Here is a 21,986-nt window from a genome sequence, read left to right on the forward strand (position 1 = left end):
CCCCCCCCCCCAAAGTAAATCATGTAGCAAGCATACTGGAAGGCAGGATACACCCAGGATGCAAGGGTCAGTTGAATAGGTAAGAGAAATGTAGTGAGAGTAGGGTGGTGGTGGTGTCACAATTGTAAAAACAGTACCCAAGGTATTTAGGTTCCACCCAGTAGGTGATAACAAAGCAAAAACTGGGCAGAGAAGGCAATTAGCCACGTAGGTATCTGAATAATGGATTATAAGCAAAGTGAATAACAAATCCAGATCCTCTGAAGGAAGACAGTCCTGGAATATTCCTGAAGCATCAAGGTAAGCCAAGTATATTCAAAGTCAAGTCAACGAAGGCAGCATTAGAAGTGGGTAGGACCCAAGGGATGATGAGGGCTGGCTTTTCTTTGCTTCAGAACAGCTTTCAAAAAAATAATTCCTCTGCTCAGAAATATATCTGATATAATATCACACTCATGCATACCTAACACTAGGATTTGGAAAAATCAAAGCAGATTATATTTGATTACAACAGTGTATTTTGCATCAAAACGAAGATCTGGGAAGAGGGCGCCTGGCTGTCATCTCTCCGGTCTTTGAGCACATGCACTTAGAGCTGAAACTCCCTAAGCACAGACTCTTATTTCTTCAGACTCAGCCCCTCTCATCTCTCTTCCTGGTCCACCTCCTCCATCATCAGCACAGTTCTCCGGAGGGACTCCCTTCCCACCCCTCAGCCAACTTCGCCAAAGTCTGTTGCAGTCTCTACTAGAAGGGCACTCCCCTACTCACTGCTGATTGGTCCAGGGGTGGGTCACTCAATTCAGGTGGACCAATAACTACCCTGTTGGTTGTGTATGGGTTGTTTTGTATTTTTTTTTTAAACGGGAAGATCAGTGGTGCAATCAGAATAGTTTGGCTAATGTGGTAGGCTCTGAAGCATAAAAACTTAGTGACTATTGAGAGCCACATGAATACATATATACACAGAAAAAGCCTGTTTCTAGTGAGGGAGAAGGGTGAGGATTTGGAGAGAGGCACGGGAGAACACCCAGGGTACAGGTGCCCTTGGTCCCAGCACTCTCTGAGCTGCAGCCCTATCCTCCCGCTGGCTGATTGTTGAAGCCTGTCTCAGATTCCGAGGGCAATACAATTCTTTTGATGCCTAAGCTTGTTTGATTCAGGTTCCTCTCATGTGCAACCCAGATAACCCACTGCCTATTTCTTTTATCTTTGAAGTGACTCAGAGGTATCTACACAGAGTTTCATTTTTAACAACCTCCCACCTGTCTTCAATTTAATTTCTGTTAGAAAACTCTGGCCATGAAATCTGTACTTCTCTGGTCTAGGATGGCTTTTTCCAGAAGTATATTCTGTGAGCTCCTTTATAGCAAAGGAGGTTTCCATGGCCAAAGGCATTTAGAAAATAAATGCTGCGTACAATATTTCTGTCTTGGAGATTCATGATGTAGCATATTAAAGAATCCCTGCAATGAATAAAGATGCCTCCCACTGCCTATCCAGGGCTTCCTAGATTCCTTTCTGACCTCAGATCCTTTTTATATGCGGAACATGTAAAGTTTCAAACTTCTGACGCTCCACAGAACCCCTTTTGGGACACCCTGTCTAGGTTCACATGCAACATCAAAACCGGAGATTGACAGGGTGCCCCACTTAGAGATGTTTGATGCCCTGGGCTCCTTAATGTGGGCCATTAGTAGCCTGGTGGAAGGGCCATTTGTGATCATTTTCGTGGAGTTACTGTCTATTTACTAAGGACCAACCCACAGGGGCTACCTTTTCCTTATTCATCCATGTGTTGATAATGGTCTGCCAATCTTGGGCCCTTCCATTGGTTGGAATTACACCCAGAGGAGGGCCCTCAATCCCTCTTTGCTTCTTTTTACTTTCTGAGAATGAAGCTGTCCACAAGGCAAGACAAGAGTGCCAAAGGAGGGGGCCTCTCAGATATGAAGGGCCTTCAGGACCCCTGCGACACTTGTGGGATCTCTAGGTTGTCGTTTCTTGTGGAGTGTGAGGAGAGCTCTCCTCTGAGGCCTTCAGCCATCCACAACTGGCCAGTGCATTTCAGTTTTTATTCATCTTTGCTTTGCAGACGAGGAGACTGAAGTTTCTTAACTTGTTCCATGACACACAGCTAGAAGTGGAAGGGCTAGAGTTGATCTTGGGTCTGGTTCACCTCTTGCCATTTTCTCTGTTCTCTTACACTGTCTGGGTCATTAAGCCACTTGTAGCCACTTCCCCAGCAGCCACTGTGACCACGCCCCCAGCAGTCACTGTGACCACACCCCCAACAGTCACTGTGGCCACTGGCCCAGCAGCCACTGTGACCATGTCCCCAGCAGTCACTGTGGCCACTGGCCCAGCAGCCACTGTGACCACGTCCCCAGCAGTCACTATGGCGGCTACCCCAAGAGTCACTGTAGCCACTCCCCTAGCTGTCACATTTCTTTTTTCCTCCATCATCACCCAAATACTTTCTATAGGGACCTGGGATCCTTCCTCCAGGAATTGAGAGTAAGACAGTCATGGAGGAAGGTTGTTTTTAGATGGTTTCGGCAGTGCTGTTGCTCATTGACCTCAAAACCAACAGCCGAGCAGTTCGTTATCTGTCCCTACTCAGGTAGCTTCATAGACAAGTGTCCCTTCCCACTGAAGCTCATCTGTTATCCTTCAGTGGGTGTACTGAATTTATTCCTGCCCATGTGGGACTCACCCAGGAAATAAGCAATTTACTGAAATAATAAAAGATCAGTGTCTCTCAGAGGCAGTCATTACTCAGTGGCCTCTCAGCCTGAAGAAATATACAATGGAGGAAGGTCTGACATAAGACTTCAGGAGTTCCAACTGGTGTCCTTGGGGAAGGGGTTTAATCTCAACTGCCTTTAGTGAGCACAAGGAACTCTGCCTGCCACTCAAGGCCATAGTGAGGGGAAGGGCCAAGGTGGGGTGGGGCAGAGGAATGTGAGAGGTGGCTATGGAGACAAGAATGAACAGAACCAACCAGAGCTTGATGAAGCTGTATTCCAATATGCTAACTGCTCCACAATATGGTAGCATAAGGCCCTTGGGGCTATTTAGCTTTACATTAATATATTAAAAAGGTAATATTAAAATTTTAGTTCCTCATTTTCCCTAGCCACAGATAACATACTGAACAGCTCAGGGAACAGTCTCTGGATCCCAGGAAGTTCTACCACATAGTGCTGATCAGTTTCTTCTCTAACTAGAATTTTTTGCCCTCCACCTACCTTCTACCCATAGTCTTTAGAGCCTCAAGTTGCTGTTAGGTGTTCTCCCAAATATCCAACCTCAAAAGAGAACTCCTGGCTAGAACAAGATTGAGTTAATCTGCTTCTAAAAAGGTAGGGCTTTTGGCTTGCAACTTCTGCATCTTTGACAATAACCCAATCCCTGCACCGCACTAGATAATGGGGCTTGTTCTTCATCTCACCTAGGGACATCATGGTCAAGCCTGGGTCAGAACATGGATGGCTTGGCTGTGAACTTACCACATGATGTCAAACACATCATTGTTTCACTCTGAGCCTCTGGAAAGCAAGCAGGTTGGCACAGCATGGAAGACCTATGCGGTTCATTTATCACTTATGTCTATGGAGGTAGGATGCTGACTTCCCAGGTGGCTCTGGTAACAAAGCCCTCTGTCAGCAGAGTCCTTTCTACCAGTGGTTGGTATTCAGGTTCAAGGCCCTGTTGATGTAGGGAGCTGAGCTGCATGAGGATGTCTGTGGTGGAGGGTCTGGCATTGTGTGCGTGAGTTGTCTGTGTATGTGTCTCTGTTCCTGTACTAAGGAATCAGGATAGCACCTCCCAGCTTATCACGGGAGGAGAGGACTCACCTCTGCAAAGGCAGGGTTTCATTGCTCATTTGATTTCCCTAGTTCTTAATAATCAGAAATGTCTTGGAAGCTGCAAGAAATGATACCCTTTGGGAACCTACCTCCAGGACTCAGGGCTAGGAGGTTAGAAGACTCATGGTCCAAATATTCAGCCTGGCCTCAAAATGTTCTAAAAAGCTGGGTCCAAATGATCAGCTCAGGGGCATCAGAGCTAAGTGGAAACAGGCTTCATCCTGCTGCACATGGGATAGGGAGATTTAACGTCTCAGCGGGAGGTAGCCATCATGTGGGTGTGGTCAATGGCCACTGTCACTTCTTCCCATCAGGGCACTCTAGTAAGAGGAGCCAGGAGATAGTTCCAGGTGCCAGCGAGCAGGAGACAGTTCTGCTGTGGGAGAGTGCCTGTCCTTGCAGCGGACCATCTTCAGGGTGGAACTGGAAGGCAGGGCTAGGAAGAAAATGGGTCTCAGGCTATTCCACAATGGGAGCCATCATAGGGTGGGGCAGCAAAACCTGGTCAGGGATTTCTGGCCTCTCTCCTTTCCTCAGCTCCAGCCTGAAGGCTCAGGCTTCTCCCTTCTGTTGGATCCACCCTCTACTCTCTCTTCTGTAGTGGTCCCTGAAGGTTCATCTCACTCGATCAGCAGCCCTCTTTGTGATGGTTTGAATAAGGATGCCCCCCCCCTCCCGGCCCTCCCTACTACCCCTGCCCCGTGGGCTTGTATGTGTAAATATTTACTCTTCAGGGAATGGAACTAATAAGGATCAGGAAGGAGGCTTGGGTTTGCAGGAGGAAGTATGCCATGGGAGGGGGAGGGGGGAGAGCAGTGAGTATCTCTTCCTGTTTCCTGCAGATTTGGATAAAGGACTCTTCGCTCCTTCTCCAGCATCATGTCTGCCTGCACACTGTCATGCTTCCTGCTATGATAATGGACTAAACCTCTGAAACTGTAGGCCAGCCCTAATGAAATGCTTTTCCTTTATAGGAGTTGTGGTGGTCATGGTGTCTCTCTGCAGTGATGGAACAATAACTAAGACAGAAGTTAGTACCAGGGAGCAGGATTTGCTATGACAGGCTGGACCAGGCTGATTGTTGGTGGGATGCGGACTTTAGGACTTTGGATCAGGAAAGAAGTTGAATGCTTTAAGTGGAGTTTAATGGGTCATATGAGTAGGATCATAAAAGACAATGCTGAGAGCAATTTGGATGATGGGGGCTCAGGTCAAGAAGTTCCAGAGTGGGGAATATAAGAACGTGACTATAGAGTCTCTCTCCATGACTAAGGAGAGCCACTGAGGCCAGGTATATATTATCACTATGATGTGGATCCCATTTGTCTCTGGCTATTATGCTTGGACACATCTTGATGTTCTCTTTCTGGTACAGTTCGAGAGGCTTCCTGCATTCCTTGGCTTATGGCACATCACACTGGCTCTTCCTCTGACTGACCTCTCTGTGCTCCTCTTAGGGACACCTTTGTGACGGCATTAGACTCAGCCAGATGACTCAGGATGATCTCCAGACCCCATTCAAATCCCCTGTGTACACTGAGGCTTTTTTAGGTCTCCTTTCTGCCATGCTGCATTTCTTTGTTTTACTAGGTTGTGATCAATGACTTAGTCTTTTCCCCTGTAACACTCTTTGATTGCTAACACTATACTACAGAGTAAAACGTATGGATGCTTGAAACAAGCACCTACAAGACCCTAGGGCCTTACACAGGCATTTCCATGTCTCCAGATCCATGTCCATTGATTTCCCAACACCTCATAGCCTCCTCTACTTGCCCCCCTCCCCCCAGGCATATACTGGTATTCTTCTCATTGGACTTCTTCCTTGGATCTGGTATTAGGGATAGCTGCAAGAGGATCATGCCGGTCTATTTCACCCTTTTCTCCCTATATCAAGCCACTCACTCACCCAACCACATCTGGTCCTTCCTCCATATCTCCTTTCCCTTCCCAGTACTCACATTCTTTACCTGCTCCATCCTGGAGGAATCTAAGGTATAACTATGCAAGGAACATCCTCACCGTCTGCCATAAAAACATCTGTTCTGTTGGGGAGCAGCCCACCGGCTCACACCAACCTTTCTGAGGGAATCCTACATCTATTACGCCCCCCCCCCCGCCCCCAGTTCCAGAGTCTCTGGGCCCAGCTCACCTGTCTCTCCCCAGATGGGCAGGTACTCATCTTGCTGAATGTCCAGCATGATCTCCAGCCCGTTGCCCGTCCCCCCCTTGACCGTGGTGAGCAGAGGCTTGCCATCCTCGCCTGAGTTAAACATGTAACACTTCCCATATTTTGTAAACACCTGGAGGAGAGAGAAAGAAAGAGAAAAGCACAGGGTAACGTTACATTGACCTTGAAGGATGAGCAAGACCCTAGAATGCCCCCAGCAGATCAGAGCCTCCACAGCCCTTACCTTAGCCCCCCCCCCCCACACACACACTAAAGATTTCTCCAATGATTCTTTATCTTGTCTGATGACTGGATTTTGCTAAATAGGATTTTGGTATACAAGAAGAAACGTGGGCACCCCACTGGGATGGTATGTGATCTCTCCACCCTCTGGCCACTCCCTTTGAAAGAATCACCCACTTCCAAACGTTAATCATCATCTTAAAACTCTCGACCCTCCGGGGCATCCCCCAACCTTCCGGTTCCTCCCTGGGCTGCAGACTCACTGATACCACTTCTGATAAAGGGCTTCCAGATGTTGCCCAGATGCCCAGCCTGTTACTCAGCCTGTTCCAGAGGCCCAGGTCTTGCTCTAATTTTCTATGTACATAGCTCTTTCTTCCACACCAGAAACATTCTCTTCTGAAGGCTGGAGGGAGGTGCATTAAGAGTTAGGAAGTAATGAAACTTACAAGGCACAGGCTGCTCTTGGATGGAACTTTTCTTTGTTTTCAGTTCTTGACCTGACTGAATAGACGTTTGTTCACCTTTCCCCAGAAAAAGCTACACACTGCCTCAACCAACAGTTCCCAGAGTCCCCACCATGGAGAATAGCAAGAACTTGTCAAGGGGCATGGGCCAGATCCTCTGACTCAGTGTCTAGTCTTTCTCTTCCTCACTCCATGCATAACCACTGTGGTGGTTTGAATATGCTTGGCCTAGGGAGTGGCACAATTAGAAGGTGTGGCCCTGTTAAAGTACATGTGTCACTGTGGGCATGGGCTTAAGACCTTTATCCTAGCTGCCTGGAAGTCAGTCTTCCACTAGCAGCCTTCAAATGAAGATCCATGCCTGCCTGGATGCCGCCATGTTCCCACCTTGATGATAATGGACCGAACTTCTGGACCTGTAAGCCAGCCCCAATTAAATGTTGTCCAGACCTGCCTGGGTCATGGTGTCTGTTCACAGCAGTAAAACCCTAACTAAGACCACCAGCCAGCAAGGCCCATCCATACTCTCTCCATATCTGCCTTGAATGAAGCCACCTGTATCCCATCCTGCTGGACTTTAGGACTCAGCCCTTGCTTGTAACCAATACTCTGGTTTCCTAGCTGGCTTGAAGAGGTCCAGATGATTCTCTCTGGCCACCCTAAAAGCTCGTTTTTCTGAAATTGAAACTTGATTGTGTTGGTCTTGTGCAGAAAATCTATCAAAGTATGCCATCTCCTTCAGGTTAAAGTCTATGTCCTCTTAGCCCAGCCTTCTACAATGCCTGATTCATGTACCTTCTGACCTCTTGCCTCCCACCAGAGCCCATAGGCATCATGGAACAGTCGAGTCCATGGTTTCAGGCACTACATCTGCTTGCGCATTCACGCAGCTTCCTGCAGTGGCTCACTCAGATACCATACATATATATTAAATGAGCGGGTGGGTGAGAAACTGGTGGTAGCGTCAGAGCAAATCATCTGTGGCATGGGAGCATAGCCTGATGCTCCTCCCACTTCTGCCCTCCCCTTGCCGCCTTTGGCACCTGTGCTTCTGCTCATCATTCACTACCTGGGTAACCACTCACTGTCCTGAAGATGGGACTGATGGTTCTCCTCCTCCAGGAAGACCTCCAGGCTTTCTTGCCTCTCCTTGTGTCTTCCTCACAGCTCCCATCACACCTCACTAAATGGAGCTGCTTTCTGAACGTAATGCCTTTAACTTCTGAATCGGAGCTCATTTCTGGCATGCAGCACAGGTCTGCTCTATTTTTGCCTGATGAAAGCATGACCATAAAGATGTCATATGGAAAAAGTCCAGGGCAAGGGATGAGAGACCTTTGTCCAAGTTTTCATGCTGTCTCTCTGTATTTTGGTATTGAATGAACCAAGTAAACCCTTCAAGCCACTATTCCTCCATCCATAAAATGGGGACTCTAGTCCAGGCCTCTGTGGCTTCTCAAGGTTACTGAGATATCAGATAAGATTATCCATGCAAAAAAAAAAAAAAAAAAAGCTCTGAAAACTATGAACTTTATGTAAATGCTAGTTTTTTTTTTCTTTTCTTTTTTAACATAGTTATATAACCACTTTGCAACCTCGAGCTGAAGCCAAATACATCTGGCAAGATTGGCTGGAAGAGAGCCAGGACGACTGGATTGGATTCCTGCAGCCACTGAGATCTGGATACAGGCCACCTCCCTCTGGTTCCCTGTCATTCAGTCAGGGACAGATTGAGAGCCAAGTGCAGCACCAAGGACTGCCTCTTGGTGGACCTCTTGAGGGTCACATGGGAAGAATATGGAGGGTACCATCGGTCAGTCACGGTGTTGGACTTTGGCCTGTTAACCATATTTAGCCCTCATAGTTATGACCATGAATGGATATTGCTGCTCCCATTGTGTAGAGGTGGAAACCAAGGCTCAATTAACATCTCACAACTAGTAATAAGAGAAGCTGGAATTCAAATTCATGTCTGTCTAGCACGAGCGCTGCTCTCACTGGGTGTGTTGTTTTGGAAGGAACACAAGGTTCTGGGTCATCGGGTCACATCCCAGTAGCAAGCACCTTCCCCTCTCTTCTGCTTTGCTTGGTTTTTATCAGCTAGTCATCATTCAAGTGGTCCTGTCCCTATTATGTGCAAGAAATAAGAGTAGTTGCAAAAATATCAGGCCTACATCTTCTCCACCATATGGAATGACTCCAAATCACTGGCTAGTTGTACCATTTGAGGATGACTGAGTTGGTCTCGCAGCTTCATGGTGGGAGAGAACAGCTGGAGTGAGACCAAGTCCAGAGCAAACAGTTTGCCTAAGAACTGAATGTTCTCCTGCTGTTGCACACTGTGATTGAACTCAGCTAATGAACCTGTCCCCCGGAGAGATGCTCGTAGGGCCACTGTAATGAGCAGAGCATTTCAGAGTTAGCACATCCATTGCAAGCCGTTGAGTATGTCAGGAGTGACATCCGCAGCCTTTCAACAGAGTTCCTTTCTTTCCTTTCATCTATGTAGACACTCAGTAAACAGCCGGTCTCGAAAACTGCCCGTAATTACACTTGGCCTCTCCCCACACCAAGAGGTTTGTTGGTAAAAGTAAATTCCAGCTTTAGTGTCTGAGCACTGCACGTGCCAGATTCCCCAGTTAACTTCTTTCTTCCTCCACTGTTTAGCCCTTGACCTTTAGAATATTGGGCTGGGGATAGAATATACTACTTCTGAAGTCAACCCTCATCCTAGCCCTACCCCAGATGTGCTGGGTCAAATGACTCTCATAAAGTGACCTCTCCAGCCCTGAGCAAAAGACAAGGCCGGAGTGTGAGACCTCAGTGTGGTCTCGGAGACCCTCTCATTCACCTGCCTCCCTTTCCAGATAAGGACAAGAAGACCGGGGAGATTGTCAACTGCCCTAGGTTACCCATTGAGGCCATGTCCAAATGGAACATGGGCACCTCATTGATATGTCTGTCCTTTCCCCACTGACAAGAGGAGACAGGATGTTGGGGCTTTCTCTGGTCCTTCCCATGTGAACTTCTGTTAGCTGCTGGTTGTCTGTCCTACACAGACTCAGAGGGAGCTGAAGCCTGTGAGCTATACATATAATCTTTCTCTGCAGAGAAGGGGGTGGGAAGTCCCTTACGGTAGGGTACACCAAAATTTACACTCTGAATCTTGCCAGGCCCTTGCCAGGCTGGGCCCTCATTCGTACCAGTGCCTTCACGTCAGGCCAATCTTTCCTGCCCTTCCTCCTGGGGGAAGGATACTGGGGCACATTCTCCAGTGTGCCTGTGTGAGTTGACCTGGAAGACTGGATAAGGGCTGGGAGCCAAGTTGACCATTGTCAACTCTGATGGCCAACTGATGGCCCATGGAGGCTAAGTTCTTCCTCAAGGCAAGCCACTGTGCTGAGGTTCCCTCCAAGCTAAAAACCTTCCATCTTGGAGAGAAGCCCATTCAGATGTTTACAGGAATGTAAAACAACTGGATGTTCTAAGGGGAGGTGAAACCCTCCATCCTGCGAGGGAAACTCATTAAGACTGCAAGTAAACAACTCAAAAGGGCTTCAGGAAGTCTGTGAAACTGAGCAGGCCCCTCTCGGCTGTAAGGATTGCTGAGGGATGCTCTCAGACAAGTCCAGAATCATTAGACCAGGAAGCAGCCTGGAAGAACAGAGCTCTGTAGAACTACCTACAAAAGCCACATTCCACTGAAGGTGCTGAGCTGCCTGCAGGCTGAGCAGTGTTAACTGTCCCAGCTCCCACCATTTGTGACCTGTCACTGATTCCTCAGTGGGCTCTTGGTAGTGGAGTTGTCACTGAGTCATTTCTGCTCCTGTAAGTAACCTCACACCCACATTCCTAAAAGTAACCCCGATAAAACTTACTGGCTCACCAAGTCGAACCAGTGATGACATCCATGCTTTGGGCCCATTTTTCTTGGTTCCCTGTCTGGGGTGACTAAACATTTGTCCGTGTTGCCCAAGAGCAGTGTTACAGACCACAGATCCAGCAGGACAAAGCCTAAAGCTTCCTGTGTCAAAGGTCAAGTCCCAGATACTCCCTGGTGCCCTGCAGGTTCTCCTTCTCCCTCCTTCCTCCTAGGCATCACACTTCCCAGCCAATTCAGTTCCAGGAGATTGGCAGGCTCTTCTCCCACAGGGCTCTGCTACAGGCTGTTTCATCTGTCTGGAATATCGTCCTCACATACTTTGCATGTATCAGGTTTCAGCTTAACAGGCCTTGTTTACCCACCGCAGTCTCTGGCTCCCAGATCTACTTGTACTCAGCCTTCTTGCCTACCTATCTCACAGACCCCATGTTTCTCTGCCGCAGGGTGTAACTAGATTGTTGGTTCTTTGTTGGATATGTCATCCCCTAGACTAGAAACTTCTAGAGGTTAGGATGTATGTATTTGTTGAATGAATGAATGAATGAATGAGTGAATGAATGAGTGAATGAATGAATGAATGAGCTCCTCCCCACTTCCCCTTGCCTATCCCAAGCAGGTGCATGTGGGAGCTGGCTGACTTCACTTGGTTCTATCCAGTGCTCATGCTGAAATCTTGTCCAATCCTCCCCTCCCCTCTCCTGCCCAGCTTTCTCTTTAATGCATCAGGTATCTTTGTCTCTGTGAAGGCGCCAGAGCAAATAATCCTCTCAGGAGCTAAGATGATGATGGAGATGGTTACCATCATGGCCATAGCCCAGGGGTCTCTGAAAGAGCACAGTGCCTACCAGCTGACGCCTCAGCTGCCTCCCTTCCTGGGCTGTGGAGTCTGCCACTCTGGTCTAGTTTTTCTGAGGATTATTTTCCTCTCGGTTCAGCATCAAAGGCTGCTGAGCTATTTACACAGAGCACAATTTCTCTACAAACTTGGGACAAGATGCGGCTTTCCGTTGCCATTTCCGGACATAATGATGGGTAAGTGTAACATAGGCTTCAGAGTTATACCTTATCGCCCCCGGGCAGAAAATACAATTTATTTAAGTCTAGACTGTCAGGCCAAGCTCCCTGCTTCTTCAGACCTGCCACTCTTCCTGGCATTTCTGTGCCTTAGTGGTAAGAGCTGACGGCCCCATTGGTGGCTAGCAGGGATGGGTTTGCTGACTGCTGAAGTCTACAGTAGCTTTGAGGTTGGATTGGTTTGTAAAGACATAAGAAATGTGCATACTTCAAACCAGAATTTTTAGATGAACTGAGACTGTGACCCATGCCCACGATGGTAAATTGCTAGTGTATGCAGGATGCATTGCCCTTCGGTTACAGTGTCTAAAACCCCTTCAACTTTTTAAGTGGCTCTAAGGAAGCTGGCAGCTCCTGAGTCTGCTCAGTGCTACCCCTGATTGGCACTTCTATAGGTACTGTCTATCTCATTCTTCCTTATGCCCTAGCCATCCTGAGAAGGAGGAATCTTACAGCCACAGCTCTCTTACTATTGTGGAGATGGAGTCTGAGATCTTTCTAGCAACAAAGTTAAAAGGAGGGAACCATCAGCTTTCCAGACAGACAGGATGGGGTCAGAGCAGCTTACTCAGAGCTTGTTATGTCTGTGGCCTTGAATAATCGGAGGGCCTAGTGGAGACAATGGCAGTGGCTGTGCTTGAGAGATTGGTTAAACAGTAGCCATCACTAGAGGTCTCAGCAGAGAGAGGATCTGAGCTCTTCCTTTCAGCAGAGGAGAGATGTGCTATAGGGAGAATCATGGTTGTGGTTGCAAGAAGTGGGAGACTGGGAAGAACTGAAGAATGGGAGCCTTGAAGCTCCTGCCCTGTGTCTTCTTCATCATACCAAGTTCATCTTAAAGTAATTCTGAAAACAGTCCCGTGACATTGACTTATTTCTTAATAGTGCTAAGCTTGTAGCTGGAAGCCCAGGGCAGCTGATGGGATTTCTGGAGGCTAAAGAGTCCCACGGGAAGTGGGGGTATTTTCACATATACAGAGCAGCGTCAAGTCTACATTTGGATCTCAACAACTAAGTCAGATGCAGGATCTGTGGTCAACCCCTACTGGAGCTGGGAATTTCTAAACCAATGAAGCATGGGATCGGGAGTGGGGACAGTCTCCCCAACTCTCCAAAGATTCTTTCTGCAGCTCTCATCCTCTTCCCCGTTGTGCCTTAGGTGACAATGATCCAGTACCTATTGTCCTTACTCTGTCCTGTGATGACTGTAGTATGATCCCACTTTCCAGACAGGAAGGGCAAGGCCCAGAGGGAGGCTGAGTCAGGCTATATAGCTGGTCGTTGAAAAGCCAGGACAAGTCCCTCTCTCATTCCAAAGGTCTGTGCTTTCTGCCTTACTGGCTCTCAAAGCTGTAGCTCACATTCACATGCCTCTTCTAGCCTGCTCAGAGGCCAGCAGACTGGCAAGCCTGGTGCTTGCCTAAAGGCTCTCCCATATGGCAATGGGAAAGACCCATCTCAGAGGCAGAAGAATTCTTTTTTAAAAAGTGCCAGACACCAAGAGTCCTCCAAATTTCTCATTTTTACATGGCAGAGTCTAAGGGTCAGAGAGGTGAAATGACGTGCCCTGGGATACACAGCTATTCAGGAAGATTTTGAGGTCAGACTTGGGTTTGATGGCTAAGACCAGCTGTTTACACCTGTCAAAACCTGAAGACCATATTGAGGATCCTTTCTGGGACACCACACTTGGGCTACTGGGGCCTGCTGGTGGGCCTGCATCTGGGTTGGCATGAACTCTTGTTGGGGGACTCTGGCCCACCCACAGATCACAGGATATACATAGTGGAGGTCTTGCTGGGAAAGGTCAGGGATGGCTGAGATCCACAAAGTCGCAGTCTTTGTCAAATTAAAAGCACAGAAAACATTGTTATACCATGTATCTACTTAGGAAAAATCAATTATGTAAAAGCCCCCTAGGAACCATGGAAGCATCCACCCGGTAGCACATGGCTGAGCCTGTGAGCTTCGAACCTCCTAACCTGATCATTAACACTGACCTTTCGGGCATTTGCTAGGTAATGGGCTTCTCCTGTCTTGGAGGAAATGAAGTTGCCTGGCTCCAAAAATCCTCTAAAACCTGCCTTGTCCACCTCCATCCCCACCCCCATTCAGTTTTCCTCTCAATTAAATCACTGGAATTTCTCATTGGGCTGTTTTCAAGATAATATGCTTGTTAGAGTTCATCACTGAATTTCTCTCTCTCTCTCTCTCTCTCTCTCTCTCTCTCTCTCTCTTTGTCTTTGAAGTTCTTCAAATATATTTCACACAGTGGCAAAGTGAAAGGTCTTTATCAGACTTCTAGGAAACAAAATGTATCTGTCTTTTGTTTTCTGAAGTTGCAGCAAAGGTGTTGGGAATGAAACACAGTGGCAGAGACTTATTAGCAGAGTCCAGTAGCTGGTTAGCTTGGGGATGGCCAGGGCTGTATCTTATCCCAGCACTTGCTTGCTAATTCATTTGTTCCTACCGCAGGGTGTTTTGGCCATTTATTGTATTCTAAGAAATATGACTGTGCTTGTTCCCCTAGGAAGAATAAAAAGATGATCCTGGGGACTGGGAGCTGAGGAGGTACGACGTCAGGAAAGTGTCTGTTGGGCAAGCATGAAACCGTGAGTTCAAATCCCCAGCACTCACATAAGAGCCAGATGTGACTGAGTGTGTCTGACCCCAGGAATGGAAATGTGGGGGTTTGGGTGGAAGTTGGGAGGGGGAAACAGGTAGATTCTAGGAGTTCATTGGCTAGCCAGGCTAAGTGAAAGTGATGAACTCCGGGTTTTGTGAGACACCCTGTCTCACAAAAAATTAAGGTAGAGAAGTAGTTGAGGAAGACACTGAATGTTGACCTCAGGCCTCCACACCTATATGAAAAGAGGTGCATACACACACACACACACACACACACACACACACACACACACACTCATACACATATTCACACACATGCATACTCACACACACATACACACATTCACACACACTCATACATATTCACACACATGCATACTCACACACACATACACACATTCACACACACACACTCATACACATATTCACACACATGCATACTTACACACACATACACACATTCACACTCACTCACTCACATACTCACTCACTTGCACATGACTTTAGCAAACACCCATGAAAGCACCTCCATGTGGCAGATGTTCATCTTGGGAGGGAAGGAGAGGAGACAAGCTCTCTGCTGTCTCATTTCTCCAACAGGAGACTGACTTCTTTCTCAGAACATCGGTCATATCATCGAGCATGAGCCATGAGTGGACACCATGCCGACTTCTTCAAGCACTCTCTAAGATCCCCAGAGCTCCTTGGTGTGCCATTCTCCTAGCTTGCTGAGGAGGAAGCTGGGGGGCTCTGAAAAGTTAAACTCAGTCAAGGGAGTGCCTTGCTGATCGCCACTCTATGTGGAGGAGCTGTGAGAAGAAGGCTTCGGAGAGTGATGGGCTCAGCTGTTTGTGGAACTTGTCAGGTTCCCAGAGGCAGAGAGTAGACTGTTGGTCAGAAAAGGCTGTGTCAGTGGATGAGGAGAAGGCGGCATGTTCATTGGCACCCACAAAACTTCATGCAAGAAAGAGGGATGATAACTACAATTAATAATAATATGTCACATATTTTAAAAATAGCTTTTAAAAAGAACACTTAAAATCTTTGTACCACAAGGAAAAAATAAATATTTTCAGGAAAAAATATGCTAATTAATTTCACATGATCATCCACAATATATATATATACAAGGAAGCATCATGTCATATCCCATAAATATGCACAATTATTACTTGTCAATTGAAAACAATAGCAAAAAACGAAGAACTGTAGTGTTATTTGTATGTATGGTATGGTTGTGAGACCCTCTATGCCCATTCCCAAAGCCCATGTGATACTTATGGTTAAGAACTGGTGGTCTCTAACCTCCTACCTCTGAGACTGAAGTGCAGTCAGGGCCTTTCTGGTATTCGGAGAGCTAGAGCTAAGCTAACCCTAAGCTAAAGATCACACACTCAGCAGTTTGTAGAAGATAGTATCCCAAGATGGCAGGCCTGTCTGTTGTAGATCGGTTGTAATGTTACTTATGTTAATTCGGTTCCCAAGATTACAGGAACCCACACATCTACAGGGAACACACCGAGGGTCTCTGCCTCCAGTTGACTTTGGTAAATAAAGTTGCCGGTGACCAATGTCTGGGCAAGGAGACAGAGGCAGGACATTTAGGTTCCCAGACAGGGAACACAGAGGAAGTGGAGAATCGCCATGATGGGAGAGGAACAGGATGTAGGCCTGAGAGCTGTAGAGGACAGAGTTCCAATCATGTAAGAGCCAGAGAACAGCGGTCCCAGGACTCCTCCCCACATTGGGTCTGGGGCAGTAAGGATGGAATATAAATTTTAGTAAGTAATAATTCAGGAGTATCAGAGGGAAGGCATTAGCAATATGAAAAATTGGGAGTGGCCCAGCCATTGAGATGATTAAGGCATACTGAATATAAGGCTGTGTGTGTGTGTGTGTGTGTGTGTGTGTGTGTGCGCGTATTTCATTTGAGAATTCAGAGCGTAGGATCAGTAGCGACGAACTCATGCTGCCACCACCAGGGAATTTAGAACAGATTAATCGACTTCTGACTACAGATTAACAGACACCTGTCTGGTCTTTTGGGACAATAGCATGAAGGGAGCCAGGGCAACGCAGAGTGTCTTCCTTGAAGTTCAACACAATGTAGACAGGTGTTGTCTGGGTGGATTGTCATTGACAGCACCTGAAAGTCCATCAAGTCCTTTAAGGCCATTCTCCTGGAAGGACATTCAAAATACCAGGCCACTGCTGAAGAACTCTTTCCCACCACTCAGTAGGGAATCACATATGGAGCCCCACCTGAGATTACCCTTTGGGAAGTGGGTACCAGGTTCTTTTAGGTCAGACTGCAGCATGGCTGGCTTGGGAGGGGCCTACAGGCACCCAGACTTGATGGAAATTTCAAACAGGATGTGAGGACAGGTTTGCTGGTATTTATCTTAGGTCCCTACTGTCTATCTCCCATTGCCAATAGGAGTTGGGTTATTTTCATCTCTGGATTTCTAGAGCCTTATCTGACAGCTGGCACATAGTAGGTACTTAATGACCTTGTTGGGGGTGTCGTCATATCATCCTGGCTGCAATACTTACTATATGTTAGGTGCTGTGCACAGTGTTAAGCATGACTCAACTGTGGGACGAGAGTAATGATTAAGGCAGCTGGGCCATGACTGAGAGGAATTGGCACTAGAATCGCTCAGGATCAGCCTGGCTCCTTGATCTGACCATCACTGTGATGCCACCCAGCCAAACCTATTAGAGCACCAAGACAAGTCAAATCAAAAAGCACATTTGACATGAATTTTATTGGTGTAGCAAACCACTCTTTTATTGACTTAAGGCCCACTCCACAAGATGAAACATGCCAGTATTGTAACTTTGGTTAAGACACAGTGGTTGGGGAGTGGAGAGGCCTCAGGGGTAAGCATGCCACTGTTATTTTGCTAAGTAGAGACAGCATCAAACTGCCTCTAAGCTCATAGCTCTACCTGTAGATTAGTGACATTCTCAGACTCTGTCAGACACGTTTCTTGTGTAGTGGATACCAATTAAGTGTCTGCAGGAAACTCAGCCGCTATGAAACTTCTACATCATCTCCTCCTCCAGGGGTCAAGGGCCATCAAGGAAGAGGAGGAAGACAGATTGTAAGAGCCAGAGGTTGGGGTGGACTGGAATGTGGCAGTGTCTTCTAGACACGGTGGGATTCGTGCATTCATGAACTCACAGCGGTTTAGGTTACCAGATCAATGCAGCCAACATTCTGACGTGGATGAGGGAGGGGCTCAAAAAACCCAGCCAACTCCGGGCTAATGTTGATGGTCAGCGGCTTCTTGGGGAGGGGGAGTCAGTTTTCATTAAGGGTGTGGCCCCTTGGAGCCTGACCGTGCTCCAGTGAATAGCAAAACACACAAGAGTATATGAGCAGCACAGCTGGATTAGTTATTTAAAAAAAACAATGGACGCAAAGCTGAGACGGGGCAGGAGGGTTGGAGGTGGATCTGGGAAGGCTATAGGGGAGAAGTGCTGTAAATATCATCCATGTAGGAAATTCTCAACAATTAATAAACAATATTAAGCAAACGACACTAAACTGAGCGCATTTTAATGGGCCAAAGCAGACTGTACAGAGCCCTCCATCAGATGTAGCCATTGTAGGCCTGGGGCCGAGGAGAAGTGTCCTCACTTCTAGGAGAACTGGGGCTCAGACAGAAAGAGAAGGAGAAAGTGTGGCCACAAAACGCTCATTGTCCCTTGCCATTTCCATATCTCTGCTCCATTTACCACTCTCTGCTTTCCTACTCTGCTTCAGCCTTCTCCTCCTCCCAGGCAAAGCAGGCTGGGGCATCAGGAGGAGGCTGAGAGTCCCTCTACACTCAGTGGCATGCCTCTGTCTGTGTGCCCATCACCCTGGAGACAGTGGATGGGAAGAGCGTTGCAGAGAATGTAAAATAGATAAAATTAGCTAGCATTTTTATTATTGATAGGAATTCTACTCCCGACTCTGAAATCTGAGCTCCTATTGAATGTGAATCGGGTGCGTGGTTCCCATCCTAAGCTCCTTTGTAACTAACTAAACTTGATCTAATCACCAAGTTATCCCGTGATGCCATGTGATGTTTTGGCATGTGGTAGGAAGGATCCAATACGTTAACATATCCATCACCTCACATGCCTGTGTCTTTGTAGCAGGAGCCTATAAGACTCTCTCAGCAAGTGTGAAGTGTGCATTAGTATTTAACAGTAACCAAGCTGTGCAGCTCACCATCAGAACTTACCCATCATGTCTGATTAAAACTTGGCCTAATGTCTTCTCTTTCCAGGTCCACTCCCTACCTCCTCAAGCCTCCTCAGGCTCTTGTAACCACCATGACAAATGACCATCAGATATTTAAACAAGTGCTCATTACCACGAGTCATTAGGGACATGCAAATTAAATCCATAGGAGCTAAAACCTCACACCTGTGGGAATGGCTAGTCTAATGCTCACAAAAGATAGCAAGTACTGACAAGGATGTTAAAAAAAAAAGCAAGCAGTTGAATACTGTTGAAGGGGGTGAAAATTAGTGCATCCATTTTATGTGGCTCAAAAAAATAAATACAGAGCTTCCATATGACCCAGCGACCCCATTTCTATGTATATAGCCATGGCAATTAACGTGGTATGTTGCACAACAACCTGCCTTCCCATGTTACATTATTCACAATAGCCAAGACGTGGAATCAACTGGAGTGCAGTGACTGGGTAAAGAAAATGGGAGAGCTGTCTGTCTGTCTGTCTGTCTGTCTGTCTGTCTGTCTGCCTGCCTGCCTGCCTGCCTGTTATCTACACATCCATACATTATGAAATACTATTCAGTCTTCAAAAGGAAGTAAATACTGTCAATTATGAAAACCTGGAAGACTCGAGGGAGTGTGATGCTAAAAGAAGCCAGCCAGCCAAACACGTGATGTTCTCACTGCCACGAGGGCTACAAGTCAAGCTGGTTGGAACAGAGAGTGGTGTCATGGTGAGCGCTGCCAGGTCTCTTCAGCTGCTTTCCTGATCCAGTGACTCCAGACCTATTACTGCTTGTATTACAACTGCTAAATTTATAGAAATCCATGCCTGCTTCATAGTTACTTTCTGTGGTTTTCTTAGATTACCTTCAGGAATGTTCCTTGGATAGTCCTAAAGATACAATTTGTATCACCCTGGCTGGTATTTTTGTTCTAGTATCAATTCCAGGCTTAGCCTCCTGCCATGAGTGGTTCCTTTTGTTTTTAAGACAGGGACACACTATGTAGCCTTGGCTGGCCTGGAACTCAGCATGCTGTCCAGGCTGGCCTCAGATTGTTAGAGACCCAGCCCTCTCTGCCTCTGAGTGCTGTGACTAAAGGTGTGTGCCACCACACCCCGAATACCAAGTGTCTCGTGCCTGGATAACCCAGTCTGACTTGAGATCACAAGGCACTTCCTGCATTTGTTTCATTGAACCTGCTGGAGTTTCCTTTCGGTGTAAGTGGAGAACAGGGGTGGGAGAAGAAGGACCCCCTCAAGTGAGTTATGGAGTGTTTCTGGGAAATTTCGCACTATCCTTCAGGGCTGCATTGAAGCAATGCATCAGTGGAGACCGAATGATGGTTTATGATGTTTACAGAGGAAAAGCAGATGTTCCCATTAATGCTGGGGCAGAAAACAATCCCAAGGCAGGTTTATTGTCAAAGCGTATCAAGAAAAGGTCAGACAGGTGACTATCCAAGCAGTGCGGCGGCTCTGAAATCCTCACATATTCTCAGCGACTCTGTTTTTTTGTTGTTGTCAAACCTACTTCAGCTCTTCTAGAAAATTCTCCAAGAATGTCATTATTGTCTACTTCTTTCCCGTGTCTGGTCTCTGCTGTTGAGAAGCAGCAAGGCTCGCATCATGAATATTCAGTCTTTGTGCCTGCTTTCCTGACATGTGGGTGTGGATCTGGTGGGAAGAGAGGCAGCCTGCTTGATGCCCTTTTTCTTCCCAGGTCCATAGCAGGCAGAGCAGATTACCACCGCCATCCTCTCCTCTGGGGCTTGCAGCTTGTCTAGTCCAGCAATTCTGGCTGTTAGGAAGAGCTGTGATAGAGTTAGCGAGTGAATGAACCTTATTTTCTATCACTTTACATGGAGGTAAGCAATGCCATGCTGCCATGGGGACTCTGTGTGGGGCAGTTAGCTGAAAGTGTTGTTGGCTTGATGGAAGCAGAAGTAAGACTTTACATGTTTTAAAATATTGCCACAGGCTTGGCCCCTGGTCTATCTCAGGGAGATCGGAGACTATGGAAGAAGATCGTGACTCTTGGACGGTAGAGTTGGCTCCAAAGTTAAGAGCACTTGCTGTTCTTGCAGAGTCCCGAGTTCAGGTCCCAGCACCTATACTGGACAGGCTCACAGCTGCCTTTATCTCTAGCTCCAGAGGATCTGTTACCCTCTTCTGGCTGCCATGGGCCCCTGTATGCATAGATATATTCATACACACAGATAAATAAAATTAAAAAAAATAAATCTTAAAACAACTAGATTCTTCTGCTCATTAGCTTTGCAGTTGGGCTAATACAACTCTTGCTTTCCTATCTCCTCTGAGGCTGGCCATTGAGCTGGATTCTCATGAATGTGGTTCTCATGGACCACAGGACCATGACTCATGATTTAAATATCAAAGTTTCTAAGGTGCATGGAGGCTTTCAAAATAGAAGACAAAACATTCTTCAGTTCAAACCACATCTAACTAGGAACTGCTACATTTCAAACCTCTGGGTGTCTGAGCCTGGGATCACATAGATGGATGTGGATGCAGCTCTCGGGGAGCTCAGGAGCCACTGAAGTGAAAATGGAAATAAGACTGCTTCTGACCATCCAGGAGATGCAGGCCCATGCCCATCAAGGTGCAGGGTGCAATTCTTCAGAAATGGGTAAGTCGGGGAAAGCCTACCTAGGTGGAGTATCTTCCAGTCAGAATACCTTCTGAGCTGTGTGCTCCTGTGAGGGTGGGGTGTGGCCTCAGTGACTGGTCCTGCATCAACCTCCTCTACAGCCTGCCTTTCCTGTCCTCTCCACTCTGCAGACCCCACTGGCTTCTCTTCTTTTCCTGGTCTATGATTCAGGAGGCACGAGGGCTTCAGGGCAGAACCTGAATGGGATGCTCGCTTTCTGGGCTGACAGTAGGAACCTCCTTCACTTTTGCCCCACCCTAGTGCTGGCTCTGGTCCTGACAAAGCCACGTGGAGATAAGACAGACGAGACAAAGGTGATCTGATTGGTGGAGCCCTTAATACATGTGTGAAATAGATTATAGTCCCATTTACTGTTGAGGCCAGTGAGGATCCAGGAAGACGAGTCACATGGAGAGGCATCATGAAACCATGTGTTGCAGATGGGTATTAAAGGATACTGCAGGCTGCAGGGGTTTTTGTTTGTTTGTTTTTTTTTTTTTAATGGAGACAGATCAGAATGTGAGAACCCGTTCTACCATACGTGGGCCACATAACCATGGGCTGCTAATTTTCTCTTTAGTTTCCTCATTGGATAATGGGGATAAAAGCCTAACCATATCCCATAGGAAGGAAGTCCAGGCTCTTTCATTTCAGGCCCCATGTTGGGGGATGGGTGGTCTGTGCTAAATGATCTGGCCACTCCTAGCTTAGTCAGTTGTCTTGGGAACCATGGGGAATGA

General features: G+C 47.1%; 1 protein-coding gene across 2 annotated transcripts in view; it reads right to left on the minus strand.

The window, feature by feature from the left end:
- Asic2 (acid sensing ion channel subunit 2) overlaps positions 1–21,986 on the minus strand; it is a 1,137,334-nt gene that overhangs the window by 86,191 nt on the left and 1,029,157 nt on the right. For both annotated transcript variants that reach the window (XM_021177009.1, XM_021177008.2), the window contains exon 2: positions 6,025–6,175. In XM_021177009.1, the coding sequence (XP_021032668.1) occupies positions 6,025–6,175 (151 nt within the window). The remainder of the gene's footprint in view (positions 1–6,024; positions 6,176–21,986) is intronic.

The sequence above is a fragment of the Mus caroli genome, chromosome 11 (genome assembly GCF_900094665.2).
Source record: "Mus caroli chromosome 11, CAROLI_EIJ_v1.1, whole genome shotgun sequence".
NCBI classification, from domain to species: Eukaryota; Metazoa; Chordata; class Mammalia; order Rodentia; family Muridae; genus Mus; species Mus caroli.